We start from the raw sequence: 18912 nt of genomic DNA, 5'->3' as shown, positions 1-18912 counted from the left end.
TGAAACATTTAGAATTACGTACCGGTGGCTTTTCAAAACTATTTAAAAAGTCACTATAATTATAAATTTGATTTTATTTCTGTCCTTACAACAATAAAAACTAATATATTATACAACATTTTTGTTTACCGATAACCTCCATATTGAACAATTATTGACAGATCATTTCAACACCCAATCAGAGCCCGTATAAAGACTAATACCAAACTGTCGGTGTGCGCATGCGCGCAGATCAATATAAATTCACCCTCAATCTCAATCGCGCCTAAAGAAGTATAACTTCAAAAATGTTTGTTTTGTCTGATGAAAATCGGTCCGGGTTAGCCGAACTTCCGGGTTATCGGAGGCCGACTTATCGGGGTTCCACTGTACTTTTAATTAATTCAAAACACCAGAAGAGACGACGAACGAAGAAATAAACATTAAGGAGGGAGATGTAAAGGAAGCATTAAGGTAATAAAAAGAAGCAAAAGAAAAAAGTGTAATTATATCAGGATAACAGGCCTAGGACAAACTAGTTTGTCCTGAAATCGGGTTTGGCCGGTAACATATCTATCTTCTACCGAAAACTTAAAAGAGTATCTACCTGATATCCTTGATATTTTTTAGGGACATTCTATCAAGAGCAGTTCATATAGTAGTTTGAATAATTATTGAAAGAACGGATATTTAATTACTAGTATAAACTAGTTTAATGACAGGTTTTGATTGCATGTAACGTTTTATTCCTCGTATGGTATTTAATTATACAACACCAACCTATACCGTATAAGTATCTAAACAATAATTTTAACACACAAACGGCTTCTGTCGTTAAGTGAGGCAAAATGTACCCAGATACAGATTTGAACTGTCATAATTATCCAGACAACGTATTTCACGCAAATGAAATATGTTATAAAGTCGCAGGAATCTGGATCCCACCAAAAACCTGTCACATTTTTATTAAAATAGCGTGTCTGATTTACTCTTTAGCTCTATATTCATTTGCGTTTTATTTTTGTTTCTGCGAAATTTGGGTTTTCTTTAGTGAAGCCATGATGGTGAGAGAGAAGATTAGTCATCTCGGAAAGCTTTTTACGCATATTGTTGGAATAATAAAGTTGTTTGTTCTGCTTTTCAATAATGAGAAAATTCATTTTATAATGGAAAGTTTACAGAACAAAAATTTCTTTTACGAACAACTGAGGAAATTTTCGCCTGCGAATTTTTTGATGAAAGAGAAAAATCGAAATGCAAAATTTGCAATGACGGTAAGTTGTGTGTGAGGGTGTTAAAGCCAAAGTGGTGTAAGTCATATTTTTGTCCAGGGCGCATCTGTTTTAAGATGGACATTGAGAGGTGACTCATATTTTTTTGCAAAAATGGCTTGGAATTGACTCATATAGTAATAATTGATTTATCCTCCTACTCAAAAAGGTCCGGAACACTTAAACAATCAAAATGTCAAAAAATTAAGGGAAAATTTGATTTTTTTCTTCATTTTTCGATTATAACTTTAAAATAATTTACTTTCGAGAAAAGTTGCACAACATAAAAGTTGCTTAATTAAATTTCCTACAATATAGGATTGCTTAAAAATTTTAAAAACTGTCACCCTTGTTGTAAAATAGCAATAATTGCGAAAAAACCATAAGAACCAAGTATTCGCATATTACGTTTTTCAACCATTTACGCTACACTTAGGACCTTCATGTTGTACCCAGAAAAACTTTATGATACAGTAAAATAATACTGTAAATTTCATTAAATTAGGTTCAACAGATTTTGCACAATAAATTTTGCAATCCAGCTTTCGCAAAAAAATTCATTTTTTCAAAATGTTGCAGGACTGAAAATAAATCAGATACAAGTTGAATTTTTTTACATATAGAAGAAAACCATACATTTCATTTGCAATTTGTAAAATTAAAATCGGTTAATTACGATGGCGTCAGGAATTTTTTTAAATAACCATTAATTTTTGGTGCCTCGCGCAGGACAGCGGTGTTCGATTCACACAAGTTGATTTCCACCAAAATGTCTTCCAATCTTTATTTAATATATTATTTTCTTACTCTATATTTTGTTGTATTTTAATATTTTAATTCCACAAAAATCAAACTAATCTTATTATTATTTGTGAAATATTGTTTAAACAATTGCATATTTTTAAAAGTAATAAACTATTATGCTCTAAGTTACAATATATGGACAAATAAAGTTTTTGCTAAATAAGTGTGATTTCAAAGGACATAGTATATGTTTTTATTTTGCAATAAACAAATTTATTTATTTATATCGAAATGTACTAAAAATTAAAATTATCAATTATTATCAAAGGTCATTAGAATGCCTAATCAGAGCAAACGTATCCGCGTCCTGCGGGTAGCACCAAAAATTAATGTTTATTTAAAAAAAAATCCTGACGTCGTGGTAGTTAACCGATTTTAATTTTGCAAATTCCAAATGAAAGGTACAGTATTCTTCTATACGTAAAAAAATCAACTTGCTGTCTGCTTTATTTTCAGCCCTGCAACATTTTGAAAAAATGAATTTTTTTGCGAAAGCTGGATTGCAATATTAATTTAACCGATCTTAATTAAATTTACAATAGTGTTTTATTATATCATAAAGTTTTTGTGGGTTAAATTAAAAGGTCCTAGGTGTAGCATAAATGGTTGAAAACCGTAAAATGCGAATACTTGTTTTTTATAGTTTTTTCGCAATTATTGCTATTTTGCAACAAGGGTGACAATTTTAAAAAATTTTAACTAATCCTATGTTGTAGGAAATTTAATTACGCAACTTTTATGTCAATCCAACTTTTCTCGGAAATAAAAACTTTTTAAGTTATAATCGAAAAACGAAGAAAAAAATCGATTTTTTCCTTAATTTTTTGAGATTTCGATTATTTAAACAATGTTCCGGACCGTTTTGAGTAGGAGGATAACTCAAATATTATTATGTGAGTTATGTTCAAGTAATTTCTGCAAAAAAATATGAGGCACCTCTCAACATCCAAATGTACTAATATATTTACAGATGCCCCCTGGTCTATTTTGAAATGATGTAGTCTTGCTTTAAAATTTTGCTATATAGACTTCTTGTCATCAGGAAAATCAGAAAAAGTGGTGTAATTTTTTTATAATAATGCACTATGGGGGAAAAGGTGTGGTCAAAATAGTAAGAGATAAATCAACAATCGGCAGAAGAACCTTCCAGTGACAACCTTTCATAGGGGCCATCAATCCTACAATTTACCAACAGAATTACTTATACAGATAATGAAGAAGAAGAATTAAACTCCCTATATTATTCAATTTTGAGATTGTTGAGAATATTCTAGACATATGTCATGTGCAATGTCCTATGCTAAACCTATCTTAACTCTTTCTGAAATAACTCGTGTTTTCAGATTTATTCAAAAAGGTAACATTAAAAAAAGAAGAAAATTATTTGAGTGCAGAAATTTGCTACAACCCACTGAAAATTTAATAAGTGATACTGTTTATGTCTTCATAATATCTCTTTATGTTGTTTATTTAATGCTAAAATCTAGTTGACACGTTGACGGACAAAACGTCTAATTTCCATTGATGTAATGTAACACAACGTCCATAGATGACATTTTTAAAATAAGGAGTTATTACAAAAAGTCGTGTCAAAAAATGTTACATTACATCTACAGATGCGTATTAAATGTAACACGATGTCCATGGTCGTCGTCCAGATGTTTACAAAAAATGTTAAAAAGCTCATTGTTTTCATAAACCATTAGGCAGGCCGCACATCAAAGAAACATGAAACGTAAATTACGTTTCATGGAAATAAAACACTGCTAAACAAATATACGTCCGGCCATTTATGAAACTCTCCGAAAATAAAAATGTGTCATGAGCATGAATCACACTTGTTTCATTGGTAGGCGGGCTTTGAGATTTGTTTAGCAGTGTTTTATTTCCATGAAACATGTTTCACGTGTCATGTTTCATGTTTTTCGTTTCATGTTTCTTTGGTGTGCGGCTTGCCTAGGAGCTAAAATAAATTCAGCAATTTCCCTATTCTACTTTGCAAAATACATTATAGTGTCACAAAACTTGCTTATACATTCGACGTACTGTCCGTCAACGTGTTAAATACCAATCAGTAACTTTTTTATAGTGGGTGTCCACGTATATTTTCCTCCATTTTATCTGCCTATAACTTCTAAACGGCTCAAGATAGAAATATGCGGTTTTAACTCAAATGTTTTATTTTAGTAAAAGTTTTGTCTAAATAGATTCAGTTTTTTATATTGCTTTCAATTACGAAAAAAAAATGAATGGCGGGTTTTTGAAAAAAAATTTGTTGACTTTTTTTTAATGGAACACCCAGTATATTCTTTTGGAAATTGAAAGAACAGTCATTCACCTATCAAGCGATATAAAGTTTTTTAGATCGGTTGTCAAATGACTGAGTAATTAATTTTTAAAATGAGAGGTGCAACGTGTATATCACATAACTAAATAACATAACTAAGCCAATTGACATTATGTTATGTGATTTCCACATTGCATCTCTCATTTTAAAAATTAATTGCTCAGTCATTTGACAACCGATTAAAAAAAAAACTTTATATCGCTGGATAGGTAAATGATCGTTCTTTTAATTTACAAAAAAAATACTGGGTGTTTCAATAAAAAAAGTCAACAACTTTTTTTCAAAGATTCTCTATTTTTTATTTAAAAGCGATATAAAAATTTCAATCCACTTAAACAAAACTTTTACATGCTTTTACTAAAATAAAACATTTCAGCGAAAACCGCATATTTCTGTCTTGAGTCGTTTAGAAGTTATAGGCAGTTAAAATGGGGGAAAATATAAGTGGACACCCGGTAGATCCTAACTTAACATAATATGTTATATTATATTTCAATCTAAGAATTACCCAGTGGTATACTCCTAGCTCGTTATAGTGTTTAAAGCACTTTTTTCTTATGCGCCAATCACAATAGTTTTTACTTTCAACTCGGCTAAATTGGTTTAGACCAGACCGTACTAGTTAATCCTGAAGTGGGAGTCTTTATTATATCATGATAAACTAGTTTGGCCTGAAGTGTGTGTATTTATATCAGGATAAATTAGTGTGGCCATAACATTACTGTGAGCGGCCGTGGAGTAACGGCATAATCGCTGGCCTCATACGCCAGTGCACGTGGGTTCGAGCCCTGCCAAAGACAAACCATTTTCATTTCCAATAATGATTCGAGCCGTCTCACCATGCCTCGGAGAGCACGATAAGCCGTCGGTCCCCCTGGGCTAGTGTACATCGGCACTAGTTACTTAACCCGCGAGTAGTCGCGCCGTTAGATAGAATCTCACATTTTATCCTTTTTCGCTATTACTTGATGAAAAATTTTGCAATTTTGAAAAAATTTCGTAAGTGCCTCGAGGACGGGTGTAGTAATGCGTAGGAATGTTTTTTTTCTTTTTTTTTTTTTTTCTTCTTCTTCTTCTTCTTTTTGTGGAATTTATGGCTTTGGGGAGAGCCAATTAGCTTTGATAATTGTTAGAAATAGTATTTCTAACATAACAAGTAAATAAAAATACTATAAAATAAAAATTTGTTGTAAATTCGTATTTAAATTCGTATTTTGAGATAGAATCTAACACGCGACTATTCACGTTACAGAAGTGAGCGCGACTATTCCCGGGTTAAAACGGGGTTAAAGATGTAAATGGCGCCGGAACTGTCCGAAAGGATCTACCCGGCAAAAATGCCATACGATATTATTAATATAGTGTGGCCTAAGCCATACTAGTTTATCCTAACGCGCTTAGGATAAACTAGTTTGTCCTTGCCCAAACTAGTTTGTCCTGAAATCAGGTTTGGCCGGTAACATACACTCTCTAATGATTTGTATTAAGAATGAAACTTGTTAGGGTGTTTATGGGGCTCTCTGAACGAACTGAAATATAATACGTATCTTGTTTTCGTTTTCTTGTTATTATATGTAATATTAAATAAAAAAACCAAATTATATCATAACTTTTAATCATTTTAGCTAATGACCATATATACTGTTAATGGAATTCTGTCACATATCGCTTCAACGCTGATTCTGAATTTAAGTATTAAAGGAGATTCTTTTGAGGGAACAAATAAAACATGTCTAGATTTTATGGCTTACAAAACTCACGTCCCATTTCCCCAAGAAAGAAAATCGGACTGTCAGATGACTTTTCTTTTCGTCGATATTGGCCTAAGTGTCTACGCTTTTCTAATAGCTTGTAAGTACAATATTTTTATTTTTCACTAAAGTGGCTTCCACAACGGCGCATCGCATATCGCACCGCAGCTACCCTTGATCACCTTGACCATAGCCACGCTAACGCAAAGTAAATGCAGGCATTGCCGTAAATGCGCGTGGCCACAACGACGCACCGCACCGCCCTTCGCACATCGCCGGGTACAAATGCCTCGCCTACGTAAATTTAGCTTATAGTGCAGTCACTGAAGGTTTTCACCTCCGATTTCGTTGAACCTCCATCGATATTCATGAAAATTGGTGAGCAGTTAGAGAATACCTCAAGGAACAAAGGTGACATGATGCCAACTTGGGCTTTTACCCTGGGGGTGGATGCCAATTCCACCCCTTTTCTGGGGTGAAAATTATTTTATTAAAAATGATACCATAAATCGATAGAGGGACAAATTCTAAGCAAAATTTGTTATATTAAGTTATTAACATAAATCAATACTTTTTGAGTTATTAAAGATCAAAGATTTTATTTTTTCGTAAAAAAATGCATGTTTTAAAGCTGTTTTTCACGTATAACTCAAAAACTATTAGCTTTTACAAAAAATTTGATGTTTCTCAAAATTGAAGACAATAAAAAACTGAATACACTATTTACTCAAAGTACTAAACTAATGTTAATTCAAAGTGAGTTACAGGTAATTGAATGTATATTTTTTTCGACGAGTACTCAAATCTAAGTATTCAAGCTTAAATGACGGGAAAACGATGCATTTTATAAAATATACCTGTTAAACACTTAGCTGTTTAGCTAAGCTCCAGAAGAAGTTAATGGCAACAAAATTAAGCAAGTTATGATGAAACTAAAAGAACTCTTTCGAATTTTTTTGGAAAAAATGAAAAATAAAACATACGCCATTTCCACAACAATTAAAATGTATAGTAATCCTTACAAAAATTTCTTTGTATTAGCATAATTAATGATTTTAACAATTTTCACCGGTTTAGAATGCATATTTAAAAAAAGATATAATTTAGAAAAATCAGAATTTTAAAATTATCGTCATTTTCATTCTCTTTGGATAATAGATATAAAAATACCCAATATACGTAAAAAATGGTAAATAACCATATTTTAGTTCTTTCTATATAAAATATTTTACCTTTTTTACCATTTCTGTAGGGTGAAAAGTAACCGAGATAGAAACGTTTAAAGCTTAAATTTTGCTGCGTGAACCATGTAACAGTGGCCATTTATTCTTTGATTTTTTAAAAAGTTAAGTTGAACCTGATATCTCAAAAATTAACGAGGTTAACGTATTCAATTAACGTATTCAAACATATACGATCAACTTGATACCAGGGAAGGCGAAACGAAGATATATAAAATAGCCAAACAGAGAGCAAAGAAAGCAAAAGATTTTAATCAGATTAGATGTATCCGAGATGAAAATAATAAAATACTAGTTCACGAAAGGGATGTCAAAAAGAGATGGAAAAAGTACTTTGACAGCTTATTAAATGAAGAATTTGACAGGCAGCCTGTAGAGTCAACGGAGACAGTAGCAGCAATGGTCACCAAAATAACCAACGAGGAAGTAGCTCAAGCGCTTCAAAAAATAAAGAAAGGAAAAGCGGTAGGACCAGATGATATTCCTGGGGAAGTATGGAGAGCATTGGGAGAGACAGGAACAAGGTGGCTAGCAGGTGTATTTAATAGAATTATGGAAGTTGGACAAATGCCAGACGAATGGAGAAGCGGTATACTGGTACCTGTTTACAAAAACAAGGGAGATATACAACAATATACAAACTACAGGGTCATAAAACTGTTTAGCCACACCATGAAAATATGGAAAAGAGTAATTGATAGACGGATACGTGAAGAGACCGAAATATCCGAGAATCAATTTGGCTTTATGCAGGGTAGATCAACAACAGATGCAATTTTCATTATAAGGCAGTTGATGGAAAAATACAGGAGGAAAGAAACAAACGCTCATATGGTATTCATTGATCTTGAGAAAGCATATGATAGAGTTCCTCGAGAGATTCTGTGGTGGGCACTCAATAAGAATGGAGTCCCTGGTAAATATGTAAAGATTGTGAGGGATATATATCAGGAAGTAACGACTAGTATTGGGACAGGTGTGGGAGAGACTGATAAATTTCATGTGAAAGTAGGATTGCGTCAAGGTTCTGTGCTTAGTCCGTATTTATTCTCATTAGTTTTGGACCAGATAACAGCGAAACTGCAGGGTAACATTCCATGGTGCTTAATGTATGCTGATGATGTCGTGTTAGTAGGAAATAGTGAAAGAGACTTAGAACAAAAACTGGAACAGTGGAGACAAGCCCTGAAGGAAAAAGGTAGAACAAAAGGAAAGGTAGAACAAAGGAAAAACTTAGTAGAACAAAAACAGAGTAAATGGAATGTTCATTTAAAGATGGAGCTACTACAAATAAAATGGTATCTTTGGATGGTGAAATGATTGTGAAAAGCAATAGTTTTAAGTACCTAGGATCGGTATTACAAAGTAATGGAGAAATAGATGGAGATGCATGCAGTAGAATTAGGGCTGGATGGATGAAGTAGAAAGAAGCGAGTGGTGTGTTGTGTGACAGAAAAATCCCAATGAAGCTGAAGGAAAAATTCTATAAAACAGCCATAAGACCAGCTATGATGTACGGAACTGAATGTTCGGCAGTGAAAAAGAAAGAGGAACAACGAATGCATGTGGCGGAAATGAGAATGCTTAGATGGACGAGTGGAGTGACAAAGAAGGATAAAATTAGAAATGAGTATATTAGGGGAAGTCTAGGTGTGGCACCAACTGATGCCAAAATGAAAGAGCATAGGTTAAGATGGTTTGGTCATGTTCAACGTTGAGACGTTAACCATCCAATACGGAAGCGGACCCCGCATAGGGATAAGGCAAAGAGAATGATGATAAGTAGTTCGGGTATATGCTTAGAAACTACATATATGAGACGCAAAAAGATATGTAACAAAAATTTGGAAAATTGAACTTTGCACATTACGAACAATACCATAAAATTAGCGAATCAAAATATCCATTAAAAGAACACTTGATACATTTGACACCTACCTACTCAGAGGTCATAACTACAATACAAAAATAATAAAATATTTTGTACATTCTATCCCAGCAGATGATTTCTTCGCTCTGAAATGAATTGTCCATATTTTGAGATTTGCAGCCCTCTAATCATAAAAAATAAACTTCTTGAGTTGCGAAGCCGCGCCGCGCCGACAGTAATATCGTATCGAAACTTTCTTAAAATAAAAATCCACAAGGAAAAAGTTTTCCTGTAGTTGGCTGTATACCATGTAATACAAAAAACAGTAAATCCTGTATAAAAGGTATATATTTAAAATACCTAAAAAGGGCTACACCACAGTCACATAACTAGTTTTCGACTGGTTTACCAGTCATCATCAGTGCTTACCTAAAATGAATATAACCTGATAAACTAATGCAAAGACATTGAAATTTTGACTATGGTTAAAAAAGCTGTCGGTTATACTCACGTGAAGTTTACATGCTAACCACCAAGATATAGTTTAACAAAAAATATGTGGGTCAAAGCCCTGTATAAGTGGTCCGTTAAGGAAACATCGGTGAAAAATGCCAATTAAAGCATGTTTAAAGTTTAAAGGATGTTTAAAATATTTTAGTATTATGCCCCAGGTAACATCTGAGCTGTGGTTTGACTTGATTACATGGTGAAAGTCTGGCAGCAAATGACAATGAAATGGGTGGAGACCTCAGAACGATGACAAGACAGAAATTACAGTTTCACAGGAAAATGAAAAATTAGCCTGTCATATTTAAAGACTATGCTGTACAACTTGTTAAAATTAGAAATGATGTAACAACACACTCCATTGTGAAAATTATCGTTTGAAATTCAGTTAACTGAATGTTGTAGTTAAAAGTGTATTTGCGTATACTCTTAGTGGAGGTGGATATGCAACCCACATTACACAAATGTTATTACATATTCGATAACTGAAATCAGTAATAAAATCTTTTTGTCAAAAAAACCTAAGATTAGTTATCGAATTTATTTAACTTATTGAGAGCTGTTGGGATTTGTGTAAATTTAAAAGAAATCACAACGGAGGTGACTGAGGTGTAAAAATGTCTTAAATAATCTAGGGGGATGTATCATTAAGAAAGCACAAGCTCAAACTTAGGCGACTAATTCCTGAAGACTTCGCAGGCTGCCCGGATCCCTACGGGTCCAAAAACCAAAACCGACGTCATCTTACGCTCATGATCGAGATAGTGCACCAAAATTTGGGAATAAGTAGGTCATGACGTAACTAAGTAAAATCTCCATGGGCGAAAAGCTGCATGGGCGAAAAGCTGCGTGGCCGACAAAGAGGTGGGTGTAGGGGTGAATATAAAAATTATAAGGGGTTTTTTGTGACGTTCCTGATCGAGATAGTGCACCAAAATTTGGGAATAAGTAGACCATGACATAACTAAGTCAAATCCCCAGAGGCGGAAACCAGAGTGGGGGACGAGGGTAGTTATAAAGGGTCAAAGTCGCCGTTTTTATTACTTTTAGTAACCATACAGTATAGTGGACCAAAATTTGGTAATAAGGTCATAATGCAACTAAGTAAAATCTCTAGGGCGGAACGCTGCGTGGCCGACAAATGGGTGGGGGCAGGGGTGAATATAAAAATTATGAGGGATTTTTTGTAACGTTCGTGATCGAGATAGTGAACCAGAATTTGGGAGAAAGTAGATCATGACGTAACTAAGCAAAATCTCCAGGGGCGGAAACCAGAGTGGGGTACGAGGGTAGTTATCTTCTTCTTCTTGTAGTGCCTATCCGTTTCGGATGTTGGCGACCATCATGGCAGGGTAGTTATAAGGGGTCAAAGTCGCGGTTTTTATTATTTCTTTTGTGACGCTCATGATCGAGATCAACCAAAATTCGGGAGTAAGTAGATCATGGCGTAACTAAGCAAAATCTCCAGGGACGGAAACTAGAGTTGGGGATGAGGGTAGTTTTAAGGGTTCAAAATCGCCGTTTGTATTATTTTTTATGTGACGCATCACAACATTTGTCCCCCACGCATCGTTCCGTCACTGGAGATTTTACTATTTAATAAGTAATTAAAATATAACTAATGTCAATATTATTATTTATTAGTAGCCAACTTTTATTTTTCGTTGTATACACAATATTTTCATAAAAATATTTACCTATTGATCAAACAACCGAAAATAAATTAAGATCAGCAAGGCTTATGTCAAAACATATGCCTTCTAGATCATATAGCAGTTATTCTCCAATATATGGTACAAGAGACGTAAATTGACTTAAGTCTTACTGCCATACCATATTGAACAATCATGTTTGTGACCTTCATATCATCGTGAATCACTTTGAATTATAATGTGGTAGACTTAATCCGTCTGTACCAATAAAAAGAGCTGATTTTTTGGTCCAGAAGGCATCAAAAAAATTTTTTGCGAAATTCTGAGTTAAGCCCTTTTTCCCAAACATCAGAGAGATATTATAATATACTATATGGGTGATTCGCCAAAGTAGACGGCAATTTCGAGGTAGAGAAATTTAATTTAAAACATGGTTTAGAATTAGTTCATTTTTAAAAAAATATTTTTTATAAAATGAGCTATTCAACTTACCCATGATACCAGCAGAGATCATTTTTAAATATTTTCCGAAAAACGGAAATGTGAGTTCGGAGTCGACTAAGTGTCCACGGTGTTGACGTAATTCTCTGTTAATTGAAATTTATGATCGTAACAATTAAATAAAAATTGGTATGTAATAAAACTATACAAAACACTTGCATTTTAATATAAACTACTACAGAAAAACATGAAAAATGGGTAAAATATCAATTGCGTCGGAGTTGATTTAGACCGGCCTTCGTGTTGACAAAACTTTCCAATATCCGTGTCTTCTCCGTTATACTTCAAAAATCTAATCTGCTTTTGAACACAATCTTGGCATTTCCTTTCTATACATTCTTCTGTCTTTTCTGCTCAACATAATGATTTGTTATCCTCTTCCACGCATGAGCTTTATGTTTTCACATAATGTGCATACATAGACAGATGTCTCTTTTATCATCAACATTAGAGAAGACTACCCAAAATGGTATATTCTTACAGAAATAAGCATAGCTGCATGAAATATTACTTTCTTTCATAAAATCTTTATTTAACGATTTTGGGGGGTTTCGCCTTCATTTTTCCGTCGTACTCCAGTGTATACGAGCCATTTTCTATAAAAAGAAGATAATATTACCAAACCGACCGAAACATCTTGAGAGCTTAACCAGTAACCCTTTTCCTATATCAGACTAAATTTAAATTGTATTTTTTTAGTTTAAGAATGACCACTCACACACTTTCAACAACTCCGAGGCACGTGAGTTAACTCCGAGGCACGTGCGTCAACTCCAAGGCACGACTGGGCTTCGGAGTTGATGGCTTCAGTGTTGATGATTTCATACATTTTTAATTCTACTTTCTACAAATATTAAAAATAATTCTGCTTTATTCATGGGGTGTCAAGAAAACTTTATAGCGCATACTCAAAAGAAAAACTTATTAAAAAAATTAGCAAAATTAAGTTTTTACGAAGGCTTCGGTGTTGACTGTATAAAAACATACGCTTAGCTTAAGACACTTTGAAAAATTTTCTATCGCTTAACGATATCATGTTCGTCCACTTTCTTCCACAATTTGGGTTAGACTGAAGCGTTTCTCTCTCTTGTCAAGCTGCCTGCAATACAGTATAGTGTAATTTGGCCTAAATTTGCATATATTTTCATGAAGCCTCGGTGTTGATGCACAAAGTTGGTTACAGTTTTTAGTAGTAAATTTTTATGGTTTATTTTTAAAAATGAAAGTTATTAATTTTACAGTTTTATATTACATTGGGATTTTAATTAATTATTGATAAAATTAATAATCTGCACTTTTGTAACTTTTCAGTGTGTAATACCATAAAACAGGTCAAAAAACAAGGTGGGTTACAGCCTCGGAGTTGATATTTTGACATTAAAATTGCATAAAATGCTTGTAAAAATACTTTTTTTAAAATTAATGTTAAGTGGCTTATATTCATCTATTGTATAACTTAACGTTGGCAACATAATTTGAAACACAGTATGTAAAGGACTTAAGAAAAAAGCGAGTTACACAATATGCCGCTTATTTTGGCGAACCACCCATATAAAGAGTCTACCAGATCAAAGATTTCAAAATATTGCGATTGATAAAATACTTAAAAATTGCAGGAGTACGAATTTTTCTGTAGATTAAGAAACATCCGTCAATGGACAGGGCTAAATTTTGAACAGCTAATAAGAACAGCTGAAGACAGAGAAGAGTTTGCAATCGGTGTAGAAAAATTTTTATGGTGAGAGGGCATTTTAAAAAGAAGAATTCTGTAGAATTAAATTAAACGTTATATACATATGTATGTAGTAGTTAAATATGGCTATCACCAATTTTAGTTACGTACCAGCTTTATTATTTTTTTTTTTTTTTCAATTAAAAGAATATCTCTTCTTAAGAATTAATCAATATTATAAAAATACCGAAAATTAAAAAGAAATAATAATTTCAAGCAATAATAATTTTTTTGCTATTTCTGAAAATCATTCGTAGGTTATGACGGACTAGTGCTCTCCCTATTGAGCATTTTAAAATGTCAACTACTCATTTTGGGCAAGATGTTTTCGTCTGTCAGAGAACAAAGTTTACAGGCACTTCACCTCCCAAGATATTTTGAAATGTTACATGATGAAGAAAACCAAGCATTTGAAAACGAAATGTATCATAGGTTGTGTAAATGCACTGCTCATTTACAATTATTATTTAAGTAAGTATATATTAAGTTTTTTAGATTAGCAATGTAATAGATAAGCAAATAATTTAAAAAATATGCGACTATTTCAAATTGATATTATTAGATCACCTTTTTATTTTTTTATAGCTGTTACAGATTTTGTAACATATTGCCAAAACATATTTCTTTTTTAATTCGGTCCTAATTATAATTCTTCATTACAGAGAGTAAGGAGGTAGTCTATATTAAAAGACTAAGTTTTCAATCTAATAGCATATAAAATAATACCAAAAATATTACTCTACATACCACCAGACTGAAAACAATGGGAACCTTTTCTGGTTACACCTCCAAACCTTCTAAAATTTACAAGCCATAACGGATGCTGAGACTGAAGAAGATGAGGGAATTTTACAATTTATAATTCACGTTCCATCTGCTCAGCGCGGTAAAGTTTCAACGAGAATAGTTCCCTTAGTACTCCAATCAGAGTAAACATGTAAATCAAAAATGAATAACCATTTTCAATTTCGTTGCAACACGAAACTACAGCCGCATTATATTCTAATTCAATCAGAGAGTGCAGCAAGCACCTCTACCGGTTTCGAAACTTATTAGTCTCTCATCAGGAGGCACATATGCTGCTCTCTCTGACCCAACCAGAACAAACGCCGGCGTGTAGTCACGCATTGCAACGAATGAAATGGCAGGGATGCCCTAGCGGCAACTGCTAGCAAAAGACTAAGTTTTCAATACCAAAAATATTAGTCCACATCCCACCAGACTGAAAACAATGGGAACCTTCTCTGGTTACACCTCTGAGGCTCTTCTAAAATTTGCAAGCCACAATCGCCCCCCCCCTCCAATTAAATTGAAACAAAAATTGATCAGTACAAAAGGTAAGTATTAAGTACCTATACATATTTACATACGTATATTATACATTATGTAAATGTAAATATGTATAAATATTATGTGATGGTAATCAAAATGAGAAACGGATATATGTAAAAGAATTGTTAATGGCTTACTTGGGCCTGGTGTCCCCCACATAATTTCTTTATGTCTGGCTCAGTGTTGGTTAATAGCAACCTCAAACCCCCTCTTTCTATTATGTCGAGCCTATTTATTTGTTTGTTTTTCAATATACATAGAGAACTAAAACCTTTCTCCACTAGATGTATTGTGAGGAATTCCAATAAGAATAATTTGATTGCATTCCACAATAGTGGATACACCTCTTTTATGCGCGGCCAAAATCTGTCATACCAACACTCCCGAAACAGACTTTCAATTTCAACATCATTTTTCAAAGCAATCAAGCTTTCTTGAAAAGAAGGACATTCCGTTGAAACTTCCACGCTGAAAGGATTGATAAACCAAGTTTGCACTTGAAGACTTGTCAAATCTTGGAATCATCGGGACTGCAGATCTTCTTCCAATGTTTGAAGGTGGAGGCAATATGTTTGAAGATCCTCAGAATCGCCACAAGAAGATTTAAGGTTGGGGAATTTGGTCAGATCTCTTCTCTGCATATTTTCTTCAAAAATATATAGTTGGTGAATGAATGCTCCAACTGCTCCCTTCGCTTTGACCATATTTATGTTCTTTCCTTGTAATTGTAGGTTCAAATTTCATTTAATTTTTTTAAAATATCTGATAAGTTTTTCTAAAAAAGGAAGTAGATAATATCATTTCGCTTCTCTTGTAATGCTGTACTCAGTGCGGGGTCAGTGGTATTAAAAGATTCAATTACAGTATCTGTTTTGTAAGAGTTTGTCTGGACTAATTTACGGTTTTTTTGATATCAGAGGACTTGGTATTCACACAATGTTGCCAAACTGAATTTCGTTATAATCGGTTTAAATTTTCTAGTCGATTTGCGAAGTGACTATACCTATAGAATTAAATTGTAATATGATTCCTACCTCTCTGTTATTGTAGTCCGTCCCACCTTGACTTTACAGTATAGGGAACATACGCAATGAAGTCCTTATAAGAGTTTTTAGCGCGGTGATGCCGATTTTATCAAAAATAATTTGTAATCGAATATTAGAGAGATTAAATTAAAACTGTTTTAGAAATAGTACGTTCTTTAACGGTAAAATATTTCAAAACCTCTAAATTTTAAAGAACCGCTTGGATTGACATGAAATTTGGCATACGCATAGCTAATAAGTCAAACAAAAAAAGTGATATGTGCCGATGTGTGCTTTTTCCCTGGGGGTGGTTTTCACCCCCTCTTGGGGGTGAAAAAATATTCGTCAAAAGTAAGTCCGGAAATGAATAAACTGACTAATTTTAAGTAAATTTTGTTCCATAGAGTTTTTTCACTAAGTCAATACTTTTCGAGTTATTTGCCAGTAAATATGTTCATTTTTTCAACAAAATAACCACGCTTTTAGACGGTTTTTCGCAAATAACTCAAATAGTAAGTATTTTGTCGAAAACACATTTTTAGCAAAAATATAACCTGTAAAAAAATTTAAAAAATGGTGTACATATCACGTCTCTATACCTAGTAAAAGCAGAGTTATAGCTAATGAAAAATATGTTCATATTCGTCAAATTCCAAATGAAATACTTTAACGTGAAATAACCAAAAATGAAGCACATTTCGGGGAAAACTCATTACAACGTATTTAGAGTGTTTAAAAGAAGCTTCATTTTTGTTTTATAAAAAAAATTTCTACCATCAAAAGTAAACAAGTTACGCTAAAAATAAAGTTATTTAAAGTTATTAAAATTAAAGTAATTAGTATCTCAAATGAACTTAATCGTTACGACTTCACAAGTTTCTTGACTCGCGTATGTATTGTTTATATGATCTGTAAGTTTCCTCGGTTCAAAATCCTTATTTTTGAAAGGGCTGTAGTTAAAAGGGGTTGAACGAGTCACTGATCACGAATGTATGCAAATTTAGAAACACCAAATCTTAATCAATTTTTGTCCAACAGAAAAACAAAAAATACATGACACTCGGAAAAGCAATGCTGACTTTTTTTGTTTTCCGAGGTTTTTGGTATCCCTAACAATTTTTATGTTATTTTGAAAAAAAAGCATATTTTTCAAAATTAAAATATTTAAAAATTTTACTTTAAAACCAATTTTTTTCAAAAATAAGCACTTTGAATCGATGAAACTTACAGATCATATAAACACAACATAAGTAAAATAATTTGTGGAGCGGTAACGATTAATTTCATTTAAGTTGCTAATTAGGGGGTGGTCTTCCCGATTTTTTTTTGCCAAAACCAAAGGGACCAACTTTATTTTGAGCGTAACTTGCTTAAATTTAATGCTAGAAACTTTTTATAAAAACAGAAACAAAGCTTTTTTAAACACTTTAAAAAAGTTATAATGGGCTTTCCCCAAAAAGTGCTTAATTTTTTGGATATTTCACGTCGAAATATTCTATTTGAAATTTGGTGAATACGAATCTATTTTTCATTGGCTATAACTCTGGTTCTACGAGGTCCAGAGACCTAACGCGTACACCATTTTTTTTTACTTTTTTACAGGCTATATTTTTGCTAAAAACGTTTTTTGACAAAATACTTACTTTTTGAGTTATTTGAGAAAAAACCGTCGAAAAATGTGGTTGTTTTGTTGAAAAATGAACATATTCATTCGCAAATAACTCAATAAGTGTTGACTTCTCGAAAAAGCCCTATAGAATAAAAGTTACTTAAAATTAGTCAGTTTATCCATTTCCGGACTTATTTTGGACATGTATTTTTTCACCCCCAAGATGGGGTGAAAGTCACCCCCGGGGCAAAAGCACACATCGGCACAATATCACTTTTTTTCTTTGACATGTAAGCTATGCGTATGCGAAATTTTATGTCAATCCAAGCGGTTCTTTAAAATTTAGAGCAAAAACCGTGAAAGAATGTACTAAAAGGCAATCTTAGGATTCAAATGTATGCGTAATAACTATAATATATCAAATAAACTTAAACGAATGGATAGTGATATCCGATCGACAGTATTGTATTTTTTTCTCAGTTACCCATTTCTCGTTTACCGGAAGCTAAACTCCCCCCTTATCGCTCTCTTTTCTCTATCGCCCCCAATATCACCCCATTCGCTCTATCGCCCCCCTGATAATCTCAAATCGCCCACCGGGAGGCAATTGCCCCCGGTTGGGAATCACTGCTCAACTGCTCTAGCAGTTGGTTTTCTCGTCTTATTTTTGGCCTCTCTTTAGTCTGTTTATTACTGGTTTCCAGTTCGTTATTTTCCTTATTAGTTCGTCTTCTCCTCTTTTTTGTGTGTGTACTTCCAATAGGGAACTTGCACTAAAAATTTTTTTTGCATAAAATTGTTAATTTATGCTTTAAAATGTTATATTCAAAATATTACGTCTTAACAATGAATAGTGTACGTACAACATCTAATCAAAGTTCCGCGCCTAACCGTTTTAAACAACTTCAAAAGCGAGACCTGAGGTCTGAGTCACAGGCCACTCGTATCGTTTGTCCGTTCGGGGTGGGCCATTGCATTTAATGCAGTTTGCCCATAGATAAATAATATAGTTGAAATATCTTGTTTTACTCTGTGGCAAAAATGATTTTTTCTGTGACAGGCAAAATATTAACATTTTATCTCTGTTGACATGTATCAAAAAGTTCTTTTTTATGAAATTACTTTGTTCGTTTCTTGTGTTGAAGAACAAAGAAGAAACAAGTAACTTAAAAATAAACAAAACTTTTACTAATAAAAGTAAGAGTAACTAAAAACTATAGGTGCTACTATAGTATGCGGCCTACAGTCGGGTTTCTACTATAGCTTGCGGTCTACCGAGGGATGCGGTGTA

At 33.3% G+C, this 18912-nt stretch overlaps 1 protein-coding gene across 1 annotated transcript in view; it reads left to right on the top strand.

Moving 5' to 3' along the window:
* Positions 1 to 13977: 13977 nt before the first annotated feature.
* Positions 13978 to 18912, top strand: part of LOC114334938 (odorant receptor 67a-like) — a 52250-nt gene continuing 47315 nt past the window's right edge. The window contains exon 1 of the mRNA XM_028285074.2: positions 13978 to 14126. Within this exon, the coding sequence (XP_028140875.2) occupies positions 13978 to 14126 (149 nt within the window). The remainder of the gene's footprint in view (positions 14127 to 18912) is intronic.

The sequence above is a fragment of the Diabrotica virgifera genome, chromosome 7, assembly GCF_917563875.1.
Source record: "Diabrotica virgifera virgifera chromosome 7, PGI_DIABVI_V3a".
In the NCBI taxonomy this organism is placed as follows: Eukaryota; Metazoa; Arthropoda; class Insecta; order Coleoptera; family Chrysomelidae; genus Diabrotica; species Diabrotica virgifera.
Note: the sequence above shows the minus strand (reverse complement) of the source record. Positions and strands in the feature narration are given on the sequence as shown.